Source organism: Lithobates pipiens, unplaced genomic scaffold (genome assembly GCF_037356315.1).
Source record: "Lithobates pipiens isolate NorthernLeopardFrog02 unplaced genomic scaffold, aLitPip1_a1.2 Scaffold_23, whole genome shotgun sequence".
Taxonomy (NCBI): domain Eukaryota; kingdom Metazoa; phylum Chordata; class Amphibia; order Anura; family Ranidae; genus Lithobates; species Lithobates pipiens.
In genome coordinates, this window is record NW_027507785.1 from 65,515,101 (window position 1) to 65,538,094 (window position 22,994).

Here is a 22,994-nt window from a genome sequence, read left to right on the forward strand (position 1 = left end):
AGGGGTTCCTTGATCTAAGGATTCTTCAGAGGTTTCCCATTGGGGACACAGACTGCAATAGAAACCTTGGAGAAATTGTAATGGCGCATACACACGACCAGACTTCGAGGGACTAGGTCCGACGGTCTTTCCAACGGACTTCCGGCAGAGTTCCAACGGACTTTCCGAATGAACGAACTTGGCCACACACAATCACACCAAAGTCCGACACATTCGAACGTGATGACGTACGACCGGACTAGAATAAGGAAGTTCATAACCAGTAGCCAATAGCTGCCCTAGAGTCGTTTTTTTCCGTCGGACTAGCACACACACGAACTGATTTTTCGGTCCAGCGGAGTTCCAGTGGAAAAATTTAAAACATGTTCTATTTCTAAAGTCCACCGGATTTTTGGCAAGCAAAGGTCCGATTGAGCCCACACACAATCGAATTGTCCGACGGACTCATTCTGTCGGACCTTTGCTGTCAAAAAGTCTGGTCTTCCAAAACTAAAAAGAACATTTGGATGGAATTAGGTTTCAAGAGTTAACTCTAGGCAGATATAAAAGACACAAATCAATGCATCTCTATAATCATTAATCATAAATGTATTATTGTAAATGCAGGCAGTTTATGTAACTGAATGTGGCCTGGTATCCACCTCATGCAGTCCCTGTACAGCAGGGCATAGAGTGTGTGCGGAAGAAGCAGCACAAGAAGCCAATCAGTTTGTGTGCTGATAAGGAGCATTTTGTCCAGTCACACGCTGCGGGGTGGTCCAGGATGACCTGGGCTCAAAGGAAGTAGGTTGGATGATGCTAGCTATCAGACTGAGGACAGCTAGCAGCAGAAATAATGATTATTGCAGCAAAAGCTGGTTTTATTTCAGTTTTAATGGACTATTTATTTTCATATTATTATGTTGGCTAAAGTTGTGCTTTAATGGATGTACATGTGCTTTTGGCATCTAGCAAATGTTCATAAAACGCATTAGCAAATGAGGATTTGTTTTCCTTATGTGACAAAGGGAATTTTTTTTAGCTTTTTTCATACTCGCGTGAGATTAGATCTCAGGCCTCAATCTGCAAGAAAAGGTGCTTGTGTTACCCATTGTTACCACAATCACCCTTTCACATGTGTCATGCAGGTTAGATAAGGCAATTCAAACACTTTACATTTCTCCAACCAAACCAATTGTTATTGAAGGAAGGCTAGCCATTCAAAGGACGTGTATGATATAAACAGTGTACACACAGCTGAGTTTTTCCTGGTATCGATGTTTGATACACTTGGCCGGCGTTGCTTCACACCTGACAAGTGATATTTGTACAGTCACCATTGACTCATGTTACAAAAATATATTCTCACTCACAAAGCTTTAATCATCATTGTGCAATCAATATTGAAGGTGGTACAAGGAGAGCAAACATTATAAAGTCCATGCATACTGTGTATATTCAATATGATATATATATATATATATATATATATATATATATATATATATATATATATATATATATGGCATCCCTGTCTTAGTCCGTAGGGTCCAATATTGAGTTGGCCCACCCTTTGCAGCTATAACAGCTTCAACTCTTCTGGGAAGGCTTTCCACATGGTTTAAGCCCTTGTACACACGGTCGGACATTCCGACAACAAAATACGTTGGATTTTGTCCGAAACTGGTGTTGCATACACACGGTCGGACAAAGTTGTCAGAAAATCCGATCGTACGCAAAGTGATGACGTTATTTCGTTAGGACGGGACTACGTTCAGGCTAGTAGCCAATAGCTTTGGTCTAGAAATTTGATCTGAGCATGCGTGGCCACAGTTCAGAGACCACTGCTCTAAGATGTACATTATAATATTATCCCACTTTGGCAGCACAGTTAACATTTTTGCACCCGTACCCTTCAGCACTGCTTTCATCAGTTCAAATCCCGACTCTGACATCACCTGCGGGGAGATTGCATGCTGTCCTTGTGCTTGCGTGGGTTTCCTCCTACATTCCAAAAAGTTTGGGTTCAGTCTTGACGTCTGTCTAAATTGGCCCTAGTATGTGAATGTATGTGAGGTAGGCACCTTAGACTGTAAACCCCTTAAGGGCAAGGAGTGACAGACATTTACAATATATTTAAGGCACCATATAAATTGTCGGTGCTATTTGTAATAAATACCTTTTGAGGTATGAATCACTGTGGTCGTTTCAGATGGTTGTCTGAACTGAATCTATATAGCAGCTTCATATACTAAGTCATCCAGTGGGTCATAAAATTATATAACTATGGAACATTCAAAACCCCATAATGCCATAAAAATCAAGTGTGAGCTCATGATTATATAATGGGGAGGACAAAGGTCTTCCCTCGTTTCTTGGTGCCAATTATATTATATTATATTTTTCACTGTCGATGGGCTTTTACCAACAATCCAAAAACCAATACTGCGGTAAAAGCCTGCACTTGGATATCCAATTCTCACCTCTGGTCCAGTACAGCTAAGGAGCCCCATCTCTGCCCAGAGTCCACCAAAAAAAAAATATGGAGCAAACACTGTACACCGGGATCAGCAAAAACACCTTCAGTTCACGCAGATAGGTCCAACGATAAACCTACCTGGCATACTCACTCTAATACATTTGGTATGATAGGTGAAACGCAATGAAGAGTGGGAATCGCAGGTGGCGTGTTAACCAGTAAAGAAGTCAAAGAGTGAGGATCCCAGGCTGGGTGATCACCAGTAAACATGTTGAAGAGTGAGGATCTCACGTGGGATGATCACCAGTAAAGATGTCAAAGAGTGAGGATCCCAGGTGGGGTGATAACCAGTAAAAATGTCATATGCCACATATACACGAGCGGATTTTCCGTCAGAAAAATCTTGGATGGTTTTTCCAATGGAATTCTGCTCAAACTTGGCTTGCATACACACGGTCACACAAAAGTTCGCTTGGCAGGTGTCCCAATACTTTTGGTAATATAGTGTATATGCGGCCTCACTGAAGTGAGTCTTCTTCTGTGTGGTCACCAGGGCCATTTTTAAGGCAGAGCAAAAGGGGCAGCTGCCCTGGGCCCTGTCATTGTTGTGGGGCCCAAAGCAGCTGCCTCATACTTGCCAACTATCCTGGTTTAAATTCCCTCATCCCTTGAGGTTTTAGTCCTGTGCAGTGTCCCAATATCTCAGTGTGAAGTACTGCTACTAATTCTGCCCAGCTCTGCCCTATTGTTGTTTACAGATGGCTCACCTGCAGACCGTGTGTTTACATGTAAATTACCGACATTCATATGTAAATAGTGGCGGCATTCATATGTAAATAGTTGCGGCTGGCGGTATTGATATGTATATCATGCCCCCCTGAGGTCATATCCACAGTAATCTCTAGCAACCAATCAACAAACAGAAATCATGTGCTGCAACCTCTAGCAACTAATCAGTGAGCCGTAATGTGTGCTGTAACCTCTAGCAACCAGTCAGTGATCGGTAATGATACACTGTAATCTCTGGCAACCAATCGCAATAGCTGCCTGATCTGATTCAGTAAACTGATTTTGAGTCTAGCTGCCATTTATTGTATGTCTCAGAGCAGGTGGAGAGCAAAACTGCATGGGGGGGGCCCCAAGAAATGTTTTGCCCGGGGTCCAATCAATATTAAAAACGGCCCCGGTGGTCACATATACTGTATGTGTTTTTGCTGGGAGCGCACTTTCATCTTTCATTCCTGATAGATTGTATTTTCTTTTTTTTGCTTTTTACATTTCAAAAGATTTTTATTGGGTAATAAATCAGGGTTAACAAAAGAATTCTAAAATACAAATATATTCTGTAAGCGAATTGCAACGGTAGAAGTCTTATAATACTACATAGGTATAACAGAGCAGTACACTTAGCAGGTATAAGCCTACTAGTGCAAAAATTATCATTGGTTCAGATTAACAACCCTATTTACCTCTAGGCTAGGGGAACTAACTGTAAACATGGTGTCTAGAGAAGGTGACAACTTACAAACCATTTGAAAGGAAGGAAGCAGATAAGGTAATGTATGAAGCTATTGAATGATCTACTATATATGGTAAATTCTCAATAGCAGAGAAAAAGATTGCAGTAACTAAGAGTGAAGATACAGTTCATAAATTGCATTTTCAATCAATAATGTATGTGTTATAACAAATGGTACTTTAATTGATGATGACGTGCTTGATTGCGATCGTATGTACATAACAAACTGGTATGTGTAATTCTTCAGCCCTCAAATTTACATATAACCCTGAATATGTGAATACTGCGCTTATCCCATAGGACATTGATGGCGAGCCTTGGCACCCCAGATGTTTTTGAACTACATTTCCCATGATGCTCATGCACTCTGCAATGTAGTGGAGCATCATGGCAAATGTAGTTCCAAAACATCTGGGGTGCCAAGGTTTGGCTCACTTCCATAGGGGGAGACCTTTGTTTAGGGTGCAGATTAGCATTGTCACATAAGCAGGGGGAAATGTACCCCTATAATAAAAACAGTTGTATACATGGAATAAATATCCAGTTTCCAAAAAAGATGTCACATAGTGATTTGCTAGAATGGCTAAACAAACATTACGGCTTTCCTTTCGGCACTGCACCCCTATGTACAGCTTTCCTTGCTGTGTATGGCACCCAAAATGCATGTGTGTTCCATCTTATATAGAGGCAAAGGGCGGGGAAAGGGGCGTAGTGACACAAAAATGGCGTCAAAATGGCCAAATCATGGGGCGTATAATAGTGTCACATGATCACTAGTCACATGATTAAAGTCATGTGACCATATACATCCTCATGTGATAAGGTATGGAAGTAACAAAGGTGGGAGCGCAACTGCGTGAATATGGCGCCATAAAGTAACGAGTCACATGACGTATATCAACGCCATGTGATCATGATCATGTGAAAGTATTCATGTGATCACAAACCGCTTCTTAAATAATAGGGCAGATAACAATATGTGACCATAAACCTCACCTCTTACAATAGGGCATGAAAGTAACAGGGGGGAAAGTGTGGTGGCGCAAATATGGCACCCAAAGATATCCTGATCACATGATGTATAACAATGCCACGTGATCGTGGTCTTGTGAGCAGGATCATGTGACCACAAACGCTTCTGAAGTGATTGAGCAGATATCAACAGGCAGTGACAGGATGGTGCAACAACACACAGCCACGCGAACACCCCCCCCCCCCCCCCATCAAAACCCAGCCACCAAACAAATGGACAAACAAGAGGAGCCTTCCATGGTAAATAATATGCGGCAGACAATGCAATGATATATCTCACAAACACCATGCATACAATCAGCCCACAACGGTGCAACCATATGACGCAGAATTTCAAATCCGGAACCTATCAACATAAAAGTGTAACGCAGCATCTACAAACATCCATATCTTGTACCCTACACAGCAGCCAAGGGAAAAACGGCAAAAAAATTATTTTGTAAAAAGAGACCACCCACCAACAAGCAACAAGCAAGCTAAATGACAATTTGGACAAAAAATATATATATGTTTACAGAAAAGGTTTATAACTAATAGCATCATTAAGACCAGGGGCAGTAGTGGCATCCAGGGTGTGAATCCATCTCATTTCTCTTTGTAGGATTTTTTTTATCGTGATTACCACCTCGAGAGTTTGTTGGAATGCGTTCTAATGCTGCAAATTTTACTACATTGTTATCACAAGCATGCATTTGATTTACATGTCGTCCTGTTGGTGTAAGCAGTAGATTACTGTTAATGTAGTATATATGGTTCTTAATGCGACGCCAAAAAGCTTGTTTTGGTTTTGCCCACACAGAAACCCTCCGTCTGACAGTTGACATGGTGTACAGCAGAGTGTAATCTGTGTAATCTGCCATTTGGCAAATACAGTGCATGCTTTTCATATATCTGTAGCGCACTACTCCCTTGGGAGCTGCTAAATAGTTCATTACAGTACGGCTGGTTTAACCCCCGCTTCTTCCACGCTTCTTCCACCCCCGCTGTATTAATCACAGACACAGTTCAACAGTTGAAACAGTAACTTTTATTCTTGATGCTGCAGTCCATGTTGTGTGTGATCAGCAAGTGATGCAGGACGGTATAAGTTGCCTCTCTTGTTGAGCTGCACGAGTAGAAAGAACCCTTTCCCTTAACGAACTGGCTCATGTCCCTCTGAATGACATGTGGTACTGTTGAAATTCTGGAGTCCCAGGCCTCACCTGCCCAGGCAACCCCGGTCTACTCAGTCCTGTTAGTAGGTACTTCTTGCTTCTTCAGTGGTGAAACCTTCCAGCTCTGGGGTCTCTGAACCTCCAGGCTTTCCGGCAAAGTTCTGTGGCTTTCCAGCACTGGGGTCTATGCAGGCCTTCCGGCCCTGCTTCTGTGGGTCACATCTTGCAGCCCTTCTGGATTAAATATCGTTCCATCTCCCCCAGGGAACATGTGACCCCAATGTATATGTATGAGCCCGCCCCTGCCCAAACAAATTAATGATTGGACTAGGGCCACTGCCTGTCCTTCAATCCCCGCACCCGCCTCCTTTCCAGAACATTCCTCTGGATAAGCAAGGGAGGGTTTTCCAGGGGGATGAAAAGGTGGTCACACCTCCCTCTGACCTACAACTCCACCCTAACCCAAACCAAACCTCCAGGTCTGTACAAAAAGAACAGTAAGGCACTGGTACTTTAACCTGTCTTTACCTACTAGCACCCACCTAACGGTGGTGGGCACTACATACATATCCATGGGCAAAAGGTGCATGAGCCACATTGGCAACTTCCTCTCGAGGTGGTATCCTCACTAGTTATTTCAGAGGAATGGCTTTTGGTCAATCTGTTCCGAGTGATCTTGCCCTCCTGAAAGTGATATTAGGTTTGGGACCTGTATATTTACAGAGAATGGGATCATTGGAAGGTACCAATGTTTCTTAAGTATTTCCCATACACATGAGTGTTGGCAATTCTAAGTAATAATGATCCTGGTAGTATCTTCCTCACTTTGTCTGGGTCTCTTAACTAAAGCATTGTGTCTAGTCTGCCTACATGTTCTTTTATAAGCTTTATTAAGCGATGTCTTTGAGTATCCCCTATTGGATAATCTCATTTGTAATGCATCTGCTTTCTGCTTAAATAGGGTATCGTTAGAGCAGATTCTGCGCAATCTGAGATATTGTCTGTAAGGGACATTGTTGATAAGAGGAGTCATGTGAAAACTACTAGCAAAAAAAAAAGGGTGTTCCCTGCTGTCTTCTTTCGATATAAGATGTTGGTGTCGGTATAAGGTATGTAAATATTAACACCACCATATATCGAAAGGAGACAGCAGGGAACACCCTTTTACATGCTAGTAGTTTTCACTCATGTGTACAGGAAATACTTAGGAAACATTGGTACCTTCTTATCAATGATCCCATTCTCTGTAAATATACAGGTCCCAAACCTAATATCACTTTCAGGATAGCAAGATCACTCGGGGACAGATTGACACAAAGCCATTTTGTCCGAAATAGCTAGTGAGGATACCACCTAGAGAGGAAGTTGGCAATGTGGCTCATGCACCTTTTGCCCATGGATGTATATGCCAAATGGCAGATTACACTCTGCTGTACACCATGTCAACTGTCAGACGGAGGGCGTGGTGTACATAATGTTCTGCGAATGTGGTGGCTTCTACGTGGGCAAAACCAAACAAGTTTTTTGGCATCTCATTAAGGCCCATATATACTACATTAACAGTAATCAACTGCTTACAACAATAGGATGACATATAAATCAAATGCATGCTGGTGATAACAATGTAGTAAAATTTGCAGCATTAGAAGTAGAACACATTCCAAAAAACTCTGAAGTTGGTAATCATGATAAAAAAATCCTACAAAGAGAAATGAGATGGATTCACACCCTGGATGCCACTACTGCCTCTGGCCTTAATGAGTCTATTAGTTATAAAACTTTTTGTAAACATATTTTTTTTTTTGTCCAAATTGTCATTTAGCTTGCTTGTTGCTTGTTGGTGGGTGGTCTCTTTTTCCAAAATAAATTTTTGCCCTTTTTCCCTTGGCTGCTGTGTAGGGTACAAGATATGGGTATTTGTAGATGCTGCGTTACACTTTTATTATTATTATTATTATTATACAAGTTTTATATAGTGCCAACATTTTGAACAGCGCTTTACAACATGAGGGCAGACATTAAAGTTACATTACAATTTGGTACAAGAGGAATCAGAGGGCCCTGCTCGTTAGAGCTTACAATCTTAAAAATATGTTCTGGAATTTGCACCATATGGTTGCACCGTTGTGGGCTGATACAGTGGTCACCAACCCTGTCCTCAGGGCCCACTAACAGGCCAGGTTTTATGTATTACCTTTGGGGAGATGCAGACTAGAATACAGCAATCACTGAGCAGCAAATTATATCACCTGTGATGTATTTTAGTTATCTTGCAAAGCTGGCCTGTTAGTGGGCCCTGAGGAGAGGGTTGATGACCACTGCGCTAATAGGTTGCTATGCCCCCCCTTTTTTTAGACATGCTATTGGTCTCTATACTTAAAGGGATTGAACACTCATTCATTTAAAATAGTGTTTCTGTACCCAATGGGCCATCTCTTGGTACTACTGGTAAGTTCCATTCATACATATTTTATGTATCTCTTGTGTATTCTATTCCAGTATATATATTCTGCTCAAAGGGTTAATACCTAATCATGGATTCGATCTACTTTTGAATGCATTTATAGTGGGAATCTGTGACTACTCACCACTGTGTGCGATTTATATCCTAATATACTTCTACATGACCGTTGCATATCAGGTGAGAGCCATTCTAGTATAAACCGTTTTTTTGATCTGGGTATTTTTTCGCACCCTGGTCCATAATGCATATGTCTCTGTTTTATCTAGTGATACATATCATAGACCACATGATATCTGTGTATCTTACTATCATACACACACGTATGAAAATTTGAAATTCTGTCTTTTTCGGTTGTCTGTTAGTTCTGTGAAGTTCCCCCATACCCTGAGCCACAAGTTTACCAGGCAAGCATACATGTTGTTATGTCTATATGTAATTGGTCTTTTTGTATATGTACTTCTTCTGTAGCAATGTTGTAACAGTCACAGCTATACTTATACAGATATGTACTACACTAAATATTTACACATGTACTCTTTTGTTTTTAAATATACCAGCACCTACCCAGTTTTTGTCCTGAGGAAGCTAATATCTTAGTGAAACGCGTAGTCTAGCAAGTTTTTGGAGGCATTACTGGATCAGAAATTCTTCTCCTACTTTGATACATTGTGACATCAATTTTTGTACCTTAGATCCAGCCCTCTGTAACTGCATCGTTGGGTAACAGGTAACTGTGTCCATACAGGGTGTTGTTTGTATGTTGGCTATATGTTTTTTGTCATTTTATTTATGCTGTAATAAAATGTATACTTTTTTTAATTGATTTTCCCTCTCATTGTGTGCCCACAAAGTCTGCCAATTTTTTGACTTGGCCAATCTTTGTATATATATTTTGAATGTTGGCATGGTGAGGGTCCTCCCTACCTACTATAAAAGTGAAATTAATTGCAATGATTCCAGGAAGCCGATAATTCTGAATCATATGAATGCCTAAAGTGATCTACCTTATAATTTATTAATAACAACCCTTCCGGTGATGGCACATAAAGACATTTGCATTTAAAAGATCTTGAGAAACCAGTTGTGTAATGTGTGCTGTGTACAAGTTATGTTTGATGCATTTCTGTTCTGATTTTATACAACACACATATAGATCAGAGTTCTTCAAGCTTTTCAGCATGAGGGCCACATCATATATTTTATAAATATTGTCATCCAAAAAAAAATCCCTATTAGAGTCCCTCCTTATATCATAGTCCCCATCAGAATTCCTGCCTTACCTCATTACCCCCCCCCCCCCCCCCTTACATCACTGTCCTTGCTTACATTAGGTTGCCCATCAGAGTTCCCCCTTACATCATGTTGCCCATCAGAGTCCCCCCTTACATCAGGTTGCCCACCAGAGTTCCCCTTTGCATCCGGTTGCCCATTAGGGTCCCCCTTGCATCAGGCTGCCCATCAGAGTTCCCTCCTACATCAGGTTGCCCATTAGAGTCCCCCCTTACATCAGGTTGCCCATTGGAGTTTCCACTCACATCAAGTTCCCCTTCAAATCCAGTTGCCATCAGAGTCCCCCCATATATATCAGATTGCCATTAGAGTCCCCCCTTACATCAGGTAGCCTATCAGAGTTTCCCTTTACACCAGGTTGTCCATCAGAGTCCCCCCTCACTTGCAGCTAGGTCCCCATCAGATTCCCCAATTACATCAGGTTGCCCATCAGGGTTCCCCCTTGCAGCTAGGTCCCCATCAGATTCCCCAATTACATCAGGTTGCCCATCAGGGTTCCCCCTTGCATCAGGTTGCCCATCAGAGTCCCCCCTTACATGAGGTTGTCCATCAGAGTCCCCCCTTACATCAGGTTGCCCATCCGAGTTCCCCTTTACAACAGGTTATCCGAGTGCCCCCCCCCCCCCCATTGCATCTATCCAGGTCCCCATCAGTTTCCCCAATTACATTAGAATCCCCATCAGAGTCCCCTCTTACATCAGGGTGCCTATCAGAGTCCTCCCTTACATCAGAAGGTAAGACCATAGACAGTCTCTACTGACCTTAATCCTCGCTCAGTGCACATTGAGGATGCATCATTGACCCACACATGTAATGTGTGCTGTATACAAGTTATGTACTGCTCAGATTTTCTGTTGATTTTTTTACTTCAGATTTACTAAAACCATATAATATGAGGTCAAACCTTAGGAGTTTCAATTTGTATGCGATCAGGCAGGCCATTGTACTACATGGTTTTGGTAAACCTGAAGACAAAAATCAGCAAAAAATCTGATAGTGTGTATGGGGCTTTAGAGTCCCTCCTTATAGTCCCCATCAGAATTCCTGCCTTACATCATCGCCCCCCCCCCCCCCCTTGCATCACCATCCTTGCTTATATCAGGTTGCCCATCAGAGTTCTCCCTTGCATCAGGTTGCCCATCAGGGTCCCCCTTGCATCAAGTTTCCTATCAGAGTTCCCCCTTACATCAGGATGCCCATCAGAGTTCTCCCTTACATCAGGATGCCCATGAGGGTCCCCCCTTGCATCAAGTTTCCTATCAGAGTTCCCCCTTATATCAGGTTGCCCATCAGGGTCCCCCCTTGCATCAAGTTGCCTATTAGAGTTCCCCTCTTACTTTAGGTTGCTCATCTGAGCCTCCCTTACAGGATACCCATCAGAGTTCCCCCTTACATCAGGTTTCCCATCAGGCACATGTTAAAGTGTGTTGAATTTGGGAAGCCCATCCATTATGAATAGGCTGCTAATGCACCAACAGACAAAAAAAAAATGTGCCTGGCCTTTTTTTTTTTTTTTAACTCAGCACACTACAACAGCACATGCATAGTGGTGCACCGTAGTGCATTGTGCTCTACTGTACAATGCGTCGGGGTGCTATTCACAAAGAATGGCAGTCCAATACCCCACAAATAGAACAGTTGTGGCACTGCAAGTTAACATGTGCATTTTGGCGCTCATTGCAACAATGCATAGGCCTGGATGAGCCCTTAGGTTTTGCACATCATTTTTTTTTTCTTGCAAATGTAACTAATTTAGCAAATTTAAACTGAAAGTTCAGTTGGGTATTAAAACCCACTTTTGCAATGCGTTAACACCCATTCATTATTTCGTTGTGTTGCCATTTCGAATGACACCCCAGTAGACTTGCGCACAACGGAAAATGTTGTTTCGTTTCGGTTGGTTGTCATTCATAAAATACATAATTTTGTTCTGTTATATTTGTTATGTTACGTGAATACGTTTTCGGATAATTTGTTATTTCTGTAGAGTGTCGATATTCGTTATACTGAATCTGGAATCATATCAAATTCATTCGTTATATGCCCTATAATTTTGTTCGTGTTCATTGAAATTCGATATTTATGTATGTATGTATATTCGTGATAATGATTCGTAGTTTGGAAAGTCATTGGTTTATTGGATCTATACACACACAATGAAAATATCTCTCCTCCTCGGCTCAAATACAATACAACACCCTTCTCACTCCCTTCTCAGGAATGCACTTTGCCAGTAATCCAACCTCCAGCACAAAATTAATCAGCTGATTGGACTGTAAGATTTACTTTGTGTTGACTTTTTGTTTCATTAGATCTTTCACAGATTACCGACTCATGTCAAATTCATTTGTTATACCTGCTATTATTTCTTTCGTATTAGTTGAAATTCGTTATTTTTTTTATTCGGACGTTCGGATGCATCCGAATGTCTGAAAGATGCAAAATTCGGCCGAATTTTGATTAGTTACAAAAAAAATTGCACATGTCTACACCCCAACATACTAAGGGCTCATTCACACGGAGGCCAGGAGAGCAATGCAAGCAAGCAGTAGAGCCGAGGGTTTACCACCCCCCCCCCCCCCACCCCTCCATCATCACCCACCTAAACACAGCAATGCAGCCGCTTAGGGCTGGGCACAAGCTGAGTGTGCAATGCCCTGCTTTGTGGCCGCGGCAAAATTCAAATATCATGTTGCATTTGACAGGTGGTACCACTGCCAAAAATTACTCTTTTAACTCCTTGGCACCAACATAACAGAAATGTGCAGCCCCACTGGACTTGTTTTTTGTTTTGTTTTTTGCAGTAGGGCTGCATATTTGTGTACCTCCATTTGCGTTGGGAGCGCACCACACGGCGAACCCCATACGCCGGTCTATTGATCAGAACCCGGAAACGTCCGATTCTGGGTCACCTGATTGCTGTGATAGCCTCTAATTGGCTATCACAGTGATTAGTAACAGTAAAGCCTGCCCCCGTGTTTTCTATCTATGTGAACCAACGAGAGAGATACATTGTATCTTTCTCTGTCCTTGCAGAGATAGAAAAAAAAATGTGTGTGTAAAAATAAATAAATAAATAAAAATTAATAAAAAAATATATACCTAGAGAGACCAAGGTTTGATCTAGGTCAGTGCCAGGGTTTAGTGTTTGTTTCAAGGTCAGGGTCAAATGTTAAGGTCAAAGGTTAACGTCAGCGTCAAAGGTCAGGGTCAGTATTTTTTGGACAGGATTTTTATTTTGTTGTAATTAGTATCAGTGTCAGTGTGTTTTAGGTAGGATAAAAAAAATTAAAAAAAATTAAAAAAAGGAAGTAAAATGGTCACTTTTTGTTTTTGAGTCGTACTACGGGTACAAACAACTAACATACACAAATGATCGCTGCGGTCGTCAGGAGTGAGGGAATTTGGTTTGGGTTGTTCTTTGGTGGTTTGTTATGGTAGTAGCAAGAAATATGCAGCTAAATTTAAAAAAAATGTTTTTTTCTTTTCTTTTACTATTTTGGGCCAGTTTTGCTTTGATAATAAAAATAAATATGAGATATATGTTACCATTTACCACCAAATGAAAGCCCAATTTGTCCTGAAAAAAAAAAAGCTATAATCCACCTAGATGCACAAAGTAGTTGTGGTGATATGTAGGGTTTTTACGAACACATGTAAAAGTTGCAAAATTGGGCATAGGCATTTAGATTTGTTTCACCCTTAGGCATTAAGTGAATGGGGCGGCACAGTGGGTCGGCATTTTGGGGTTAAAAAAGGCAGTTAGGAAGGTAATTATGACCTCCTCAACACCTGCGAAACACCATCTGAAAAGCAATCCACCCCAAAACATTTTTCAGAGGAGCGGCAATAATAGCCATGTAAATGAGCCCTAAATCAGAGCACCGCCCTGCATTACTTTGCAATAGGTTCCCCAAAAAACGGTATGCGCAGTTTGGACTGCGTGGGGTGGGTTGGTAGTCCATACAAAATGAATAGGCCATCTTAAAGCAACATACGTTAATGCGCAGAAGTGTGATCTCATAGTTACATAGTTAGTTAGGGTGTATAAAGACACCAGTCCATCCAGTTCAACCTGAGTGTCTACAATTGTCCCTATCCCTGTACATTGCACACTCACATCGGTCCCTACCCTCAAGGAGCCCACAATCCAAGGTCCCCATTCATATATAGAAGCCAATTAACCTACCAGCATGTCTTTGGAGTGTGGGAGGAAACCGGAGTACCTGGAGGAAACCCACGCAGGCACAGGGAGAACATGCAAACTCCAGGCAGGTTGTGTCTTGGTTGGGATTTGAACCAGTGACCCTTTTTATTGCTAGGTGAGAGAGCTACACACTATACCACTGTGCCACCCACATCTCACCCTTCACACACCCTTCACACACCCTTCACACACCCTTCACACACATTTAGAATTTGTTTGAAGTTCCACTTTAAGTGGTGAAAATGAATTAACCATTTGCTAAATGTGATAATGAGCCATTACCTGATGTGTAATAATATAAGCGCTTGCCAAAAATGTTTGTCATTAGCTTCAAAATGTGACTGCTTGTTCCTTTGCTCTAGATATTACTTATTACCCAGGAATGTAAATGATGTTCTCCTCCCCGGCTGGAACCCGCACAATGCTTTCACTCTGATTACACCATGATACACCTATATGATTAAAGAGGAACTCCGGGCAAAATTAAAAAAAAATCACATCTATGGTGCAATCTGTCACTGGCATTAAGTCAGCTCTTTATTACCTGTTGATCCTGCCAGTAGATCTGTTTTTGTTTTTTTACTACCTATAACAGGCTAGGATTTCCAGGAAAAGTGATTGTTACTTCCCATTCACACCTGAGCGTTTTGTAGTTGGAAGGTTTAAACTCCAAAACACCGGATGAGAAAAATAAATCTATTATTCTCTATGGAGATGGTTCACATATCCACTCCATATCCACTCCATCGCCTGAAGCCAAACACCTGACGGTATAATTGTGACACTTGGTGTCACCATCAAATTTTGGATTTCCTATGACTTTCTGTCCTATGGACAATCATTTCCCAGGACAAAGTAAGTCAATTTTCCCTGTGGACAAAACACCTGACAGGGGTTCCAACATTACCCTACTATATCCAAAACTTTAAAGAAGTTTGGGCTTGGTTTTCAGCTTAAACTTAAGATGTTGAGGCCAGGTTAAGCTAAGGGTCATATTGTAGGGTCACATTAGGTTAAGAGTCATATTGTAGGGTTAGATGAGCTAAGGCTCATATTGTAGGGTCAGGTTAAGCTAAGGGTCACATTGTGGGGTCAGGGAATGCTAAGGTTCAGACTGTATGGTCAAGTTAGTCTAAGCCCTTGTACACACAGTCGGACATTCTGACAGAAAATGTCCGATCGGACCGTGTTGTCGGATAATCCGACCGTGTGTGGGCTCCATCGGACTGTTTCCATCGGAATATCCGACGGACCAAGTTTTCCACCTTGGCTATAAAATTTTCCGACAACATGATCCGATCAGACCTTGTCCGATCATGTGTACAGAATTCCGATCGGACAAAGTGCCACGCATGCTCAGATCAAATTCCTACACCAAAGCTATTGGCTACTAGCCTGAACGTAGTCCCGTCGTAACCAAATAACGTCATCACGTTCTGAATGATCGGATTTTCCGACAACTTTGTCCGACCGTGTGTATGCAACAGTTTCGGACAAAATCCGTCGGACAAAATCCGACGGATTTGGTTGTCGAAATGTCCGACCGTGTGTACAAGGGCTAAGAATCATATTGTGGGGTCAGGGAAGGCTAAGAGTCAAATTGTAGAGTCAAGTTAGGCTATGACTCATATTGTGGGGTCAGGTTAAGCTAAGGGTCATGTTGTGGGGTCAGGTTAGGCTAAGAAGCATATTGTATTGTTAGGTTAGCTAAGGGTCATATTTTAGGGTTAGGTTAGGCTAAAGATCATATTGTAGTGTTAGGCAGTGGCGTCACTAGGGGGTGGCTTTTGGGGCTATAGCACCGTATCTGGGGCCCATAGCCCCAAATCTCTTCAGGGGTTCCCAAGGGGAGAGGAGGCTGTCTGAGGACCCTGATGTAAGTGGAGGGCTCTCTGGGGACCCTGATTTAAGGAGAGGATCTCTGGGGACCCTGATTTTTAGGGGGAGGCTCTCTGGGGACCCTGATTTAAAGGGGAGGCTCTTTGGGGACCCTGATTTAGGGGGAGGATCTCTGGGGACCCTGATTTAAAGGGATGCTCTCTGGGGACCCTGATTTTTAGGGGGAGGCTCTCTGGGGACCCTGATTTAAGGGGGGCTCTCTGGGAACCCCGATTTAAGGGGGGGCTCTCTGGGAACCCTGATGCAAGGGGGAGGCTCTCTGGGGACCCTGATGTAAGGGGGGGCTCTATGGGGATACATATACACACACACACACACACACACATATCATATACATGTATATGCCTGCGTTTAACTTTCTTTACTATGCTGCTATTGGGCTTTAGCCCCAGATCTTTTGCAGACCTAGCAATGCCTCTGGTGTTAGGTTATGCTAAGGATCATATTGTAGAGTTAGGCTAAGGGTCATATTGTCGAAAAAGTTTAGGCTAAGGGTCATATTGTAGAGTTAGGTTAGGCTACAGGTCGTATCGTAGGGTCAGATTAGGTTAACTGTCATATTGTAGGGTTAGGTTAGGCTAAGGGCCATATTGTAGGGTTAGGTTAGGCTAAGGGTCATATTGTAGGGTTAGGTTAGGCTAAGGGTCATATTGTAGGGTTAGGTTAGGCTAAGGGTCATATTGTAGGGTTAGGTTAGGCTAAGGGCCATATTGTAGGGTTAGGTTAGGCTAAGGGTCATATTGTAGGGTTAGGTTAGGCTAAGGGTCATATTGTAGAGTTAGGTTGGGTATCAGGGGCAGGTTAGGTGTTAAAGAATATCCTTGAGGGTTAGGTTATGTTTTCTGGTTCAGGAGAGGGAGGGGTTAGGCCTGTGTCATAACTGCCAACGTCTTGTTGGTGGCAATTTGCTGTTGACAGAATTGCTAAGAAAGCAACAAGAACACTCACCTCTTACAGTGTTGCTCCCTCCCTGTCCATACCAAGGAGGTTATGATGAGTCCCCGTCTGAGGGGTCCCAACATAACCTTGTGATTCTGCAGCATTTCCAGCATCAGAACAACCATACAAGAACAAGTAAGTGTGGTCATTTAGGAGCGCCTATTGCTAATGAATTGACACCAACAACAGGATCCCTAGTGTGGCTTGTACTTTGAGCAGGCCATACACGTGACAAGTTTCAGTCAACTAGGTTCAGCCATATCCCCTTGCGGTCCATGGGATCCACTATATAACGAACGCCTTCAAATGCTTAGCAGGTTCAACAAAAAAATAGAGTTGCAAGTTCTACTGTTCCACCAAATTGCCACCTGTATGACCACCTTGAAGTCTATGTATAGATACAATTTTTGGGATATTAATAGCGAAGAGTTAATTCCCCCCCCACTACGTTTTGTTTTTTTCATCTGAGGAATTTTCTCTCCACTTCTGGTCCCAAAGATGCAAGAAAAGATTAGAGGAAATCAAAGTGTCCCCAGAACGGGTGTCCCCGGATGGTTTCTTCTTCCCTCTTGATGACAATTCTACCAGATCTTTCAGCTGGGAAAATCAGAGTGCATGCGCCGCTGAAGTCAGCAGCTGCATGCAAGGGGAATATCTCCTAAACCGTACAGGGTCTATAATAAGGCTTACCTGTAGGTCAAAGTAAACAAAAATGGGTACACAACCGCTTTAAGGGGGAGCACTGAGAACTCTGATCTATAGAGACGACTCTGATGTAAGGGAGAACTCTGGGGACTCTGACATAAGGGATGCTCTGGGAACCCCGATGTAAGGGGGAACACTAAGAACTCTGATGTATGGAGACGACTCTGATGTAAGGGAGAACTCTGGGGACTCTGACATAAGGGATGCTCTGGGAACCCTGATGTAAGGGGGGACACTGAGAACTCTGATGTATGGAGAGGACTCTGATGTAAGGGAGAACTCTGGGGACTCTGACATAAGGGATGCTCTGGGAACCCTGATGTAAGGGGGAACACTGAGAACTCTGATGTACAGAGAGGACTCTGATGTAAGGGGGAACACTGAGAACTCTGATGTACAGAGAGGACTCTGATGTAAGGGGGAACACTGAGGCTTCTGGAGTAAAGAGGAACTCTGATGTAAGTGGTGCTCTGAGAACCCGGAATTACCTGAGTGTACTCACTCAGAGGCAGGAGAGAGAAGGAGGGAGACTTCAGTCACAGACAGGGATGGATGGTGAGCTCACTCACCTCTTGGCAGCCAGCACCTCTCATCCAGATGTATCTGGAAGCCATAGTCTGGTCTGAATAATGTGTCCGGGTTTCAGGCAGCCTGAAACCTGGACGAATGATTCCAAACCCGAACTGTCCGGGTGAATCCTGGACAGGTGGCAACCCTATGTGGAAGCCAGGAACTGTCCCTAGATATAAGGCAATCTTATTAACTAATACGACCTTCACACCTGTCCCGAAATGCAGAGAAATGAGCCGTCCTTCGGCAGAGGATTCTTGATGGCACCCCCCACGCGTCTGCCAACGTGCGCATTTTTTAACGTGTTGTAGCACAATGTAGTTCAGAGAGCACGATTTTGCAAACGGGTCAATTACTTGCGCATTTCTTGTACATAGGACAACCCATGGAAAAGAATGGACTGCCCCCCCCCGCCACAAGACAGACGAGGACACACGCGGGTACACACACGAGGACACACGCGGGTACACACGCGAGGACACACGCGGGGACACACGCGGGGACACACAGGAGGACACACGCGGGTACACACACGGGGACACACGCGGGTACACACACGGGGACACACGTGGGGACACACACGGGGACACACGCGGGTACACACACGGGGACACACGCGGGTACACACACGGGGACACACGCGGGGACACACACGGGGACACACGCGGGTACACACACGGGGACACACGCGGGTACACACTCGCCAAGCTTCATCGCACCTGGATGGCCAAAGCTGACCATAGGCCGGTAGAATTTTCTTAAACATTTTTCAAATTCTCAACTCTTGTTTTTCGATTTTCTATCAGTTAGTGGCATAAAATTAACGTTCGTTTTCGACCAAAGCGACAGTAAATTTGAAGGAACGGAAACAATTTTTTTCTCTCAAACAAAAATCTAATTGTGAATGTAGTCTTTGCTCACTATTTTTTTTTTACATAAAATGAAACCTGTTTTCCATTCAAGCAGCAGATCTGCCCAAAATTTCTAAGAATGGAATGAACGGACTCCATGATAGAAAGATCGAATGTACTAAACAATTGTTCTATGAATGTTCAAATAAAAATCGAATTCTGTATGGCCACCTGAAGCCTCGGTTCACATATATATGCGATGTGGGAAACGTAGTGAATCCTGTGCGTTTCCCACACCGCATTGAAATCGCAGGGTGTTCATGCAATCTGCTGCGGGTGTCAATGTTAAACTAAAGACAGCCCAAAACAGCTCAGACTACGCGGAGCGATTGCCTGAATCGGATTGCATGGATGAGAAGCCCAGTGCGTTCCGATTCTGGTACAGCAAAAAAATAAATAAAGGGTCCTGCAACACCTTGGTGCAATTTCAGAATACAAAATGAATGGCTCAAATCGCAGCGCACAGACATCGCATGTACATTGCACGGAAATACAGTGCGACTCCTGTGCTTATCGCATGCGATGTGTGAACCTAGGCTTAAGCAGTATTAAACCCAAAAGCAAACCTTTATAACGCAGCTTACATATTCTTAGATGTGATGGCTGCATTCGTTTTCTCTTTTAGGCTTTATTATCACCTGATGAGTTGGCTAGTAAGTCTGTTGTTTTTCAAAAGAATAATGTAGATCAGTGGTAAACAAACTGCAACCCGGGGGCCGAGTGTGGCTCTTTGGATATCCTTATGACATCCTCCCACTGACATCAACAATGGCGCAATCATTTCTGCATAGACACCAACAATGGGGCACTATTCCTCCCACTGACACCAACAATGGGGCACTATTCTTTCCATTGACACCAACAATGTGGCATTATTCCCTCCACTGACACCAATGATGGGGCATTATTCCTCCCACTGACACCAACGATGGGGCACTATTCCCTCCACTGACATGAATAATGGGGCATAATTCCTCTCCCTTATACCGATGAAGGGGGATTATTCCCTCCACTGACACCAATGATGGGGCACTATTCCCTCCCACTGACACCAATGATGGGGCACAATTCCCTCCACTGACACCAATGATGGGGCACTATTCCCTCCACTGACACCAATGATGGGGCACTATTCCCTCCACTGACACCAATGATGGGGCACTATACCTCCCGCTGAAACCAATGATAGGGCACTATTCCCTCCACTGACACCAATGATGGGGCACTATTCCTCCCACTGACACCAATGATGGGGCACTATTCCTCCCACTGACACCAATGATGGGGCACTATTCCCTCCACTGACACCAACGATGGGGCACTATTCCCTCCACTGACACCAACGATGGGGCACTATTCCCTCCACTGACACCAACGATGGGGCACTATTCCTCCCACTAAGACCAACAATGGGGCCCTATTCCTCCCACTGAGACCAATGATGGGGCACTATTGACTCCACTGACACCAACGATGGGGTGCTATTCCTCCCACTGACACCAATGATGGGGCACTATTCCTCCCACTGACACAATGATGGGGCACTATTCCCTCCACTGACACCAACGATGGGGCACTATTCCCTCCACTGACACCAACGATGGGGCACTATTCCCTCCACTGACACCAACGATGGGGCACTATTCCTCCCACTAAGACCAACAATGGGGCACTATTCCTCCCACTGAGACCAATGATGGGGCACTATTGACTCCACTGACACCAACGATGGGGCGCTATTTCTCCCACTGACACAAACAATGGGGCACTATTCCCTCCACTGACACCAACGATGGGGCACCATTCCCTCCACTGACACCATTGATGGGGCACTATTCCTCCTAGTGACATCAACAATTGGGTAATAATTTCTGCACTGACACCAACAGTGGGACACTTTTTCTCCTATTAACACCAACAATGGGGCACTAAAATGTCCACTAATACCAAAAATGGGACATTGTTTACTCCCACTGATACCAGGACATTTTCCAATGGCACATTAATCCGGCCCTTTGTCTAGGAAGTTCGGAGACCCCTGATGTGGATGTAGCAGTTACATGAATGAGACAAACTATTTACCACTGACAGGGCTGCTTACAATGATCAGCTTTTTATTCATGTAAAACTTTTATCCCAAATGAAAAAAAAAAAAAAAATTACTGTAACTAATTATAAAGTAGTAGTCTGAGTTTGGCTTCAATTTGTTAGTGTATCTAAATTTGCTAGTCCATCTAACACTCTCCTCTCCTGAGTCCAAGTGTGCCTCCTTTTCTCCTTCATCCAGAGTGAAGGGACACTAATGCAGGAGGCGTGTTACTGGCTAGATCACCAGGTGAAAACAGAGGTGAAAACAAAGCCTTAAAAACAGAAAACGAATGCAGCCACCACATCTAATGATTGGTAAGCTGCAATATATATATATTTTTTGTTTGTTTTGGGATTAAAACCTCTTTAAGATCCTCCTAGTCTTCCATTCATAGGTATGACTTACCCCACTGCAGCTGATGTCACCGCCATCATTGGGTAGAGTCCGGAGTGCCCCCCTGTCCTGGGTACTGAGTCCATACAGTAAGACGTGAACCAGAAGAACGCTGAAGAACGTCACCCGTGTCATTGTCACCTGTCTGGCGGTTCAGAGTAAAGGGCAGGAAAACTCCAATGAAAACTTTGTATCCAAGTAGGAAAGAATTGTCTATAAAATGATGAAATGTAACAAGTTCTTATAAAGGGGGCCCCACTATGGGGGCTACAAGGGGCCCCAGTGGAGGCGTCCGATGGGTTAATCCCGATTACATCCTGACACTCGTGTCCTTGTCACCCGGCCAGGGAGATCAGAGTACAGGCAGGAAAAACCCACTCAAAACTTTGTATCCAAGAAGAGGCCACTGATTGGAAGGACTTCAAGTTCCCACCAGAGGGGGGCCCCTAGGTGGGCTACAAGGGGTCCCAGTGGAGGTGTCCAATGCCCTAAACAATCCCAATCAGAACTTTATCCCTCTTTTTTTTTAAGGCTAATGACAAGTTGTCAGTCCAGCAGATCCCAGGTGCTTTGTTGGCTGGAGAGGGGTTGTGGCCCCTGAGTGACTTGGGGGCCCCTTTCTGTGTTGCTGTTCAGGGTCCACCGACAGCTCTGGTCTCAGTCCTGAGTTGTGCTGATCAGTTCCCTATTACTGGGACCGCCTCTCCCTCCTCCACACCCTCCTGGAGGCAGAAACACCTCCAAGTGCTGGGACTCAGTACAACACACTGACTCACTGACACATGGGAGGTGCAGCACTGCACTGCATGCCAACTGTCATTACTCCCAGCCTCAACTGTCATTCTCCTGCAGGGACAGTCCCTGTGTTGGAGATCCCTCTGTCCCTTGTTTAGGGCTGATAGCATAGCTCACAACTGTCCCTGATTTGGAGCAATGTCCCTCTGTCCCTCATTCCTCCTCATTTGTCCCTCATTTTGGTCTGATCCATATAGATTATTATTATTATTCTTCACGATTTATATAGCGCCAACAGTTTACGCAGCGCTTTACAACTTATAGGGGGGACAACACAAATACAGTACAGTATAGATGTATATAAAATACACTTTTTATCTATCTGATTTCTAAATTGCTGCATTTGTAAATTCCAGAAGCCAATATAAAGGAATAGTAGTAGTTAACCACTTCAATACCGGGCACTTAGACACCTTCCTGCCCAGGCCAATTTTCAGCTTTCGGCGCTGTCGCAATTCGAATGACAATTGCGCGGTCAGGCTACACTGTACCCAAACAACTTTTTTTTTATCATTTCGTTCCCACAAATAGAGATTTCTTTTGGTGGTATTTGATCACCTCTGCGATTT

General features: G+C 43.6%; 1 protein-coding gene across 1 annotated transcript in view; it reads right to left on the reverse strand.

The window, feature by feature from the left end:
* Nucleotides 1–22,342, reverse strand: part of IL17RC (interleukin 17 receptor C) — a 120,943-nt gene extending 98,601 nt beyond the window's left edge. Inside the window, exon 1 of the mRNA XM_077451777.1 lies at nucleotides 21,643–22,342. Coding sequence (XP_077307903.1) covers nucleotides 21,643–21,765 — 123 coding nt within the window. The 5' untranslated portion in view covers nucleotides 21,766–22,342. The remainder of the gene's footprint in view (nucleotides 1–21,642) is intronic.
* Nucleotides 22,343–22,994: the final 652 nt, after the last annotated feature.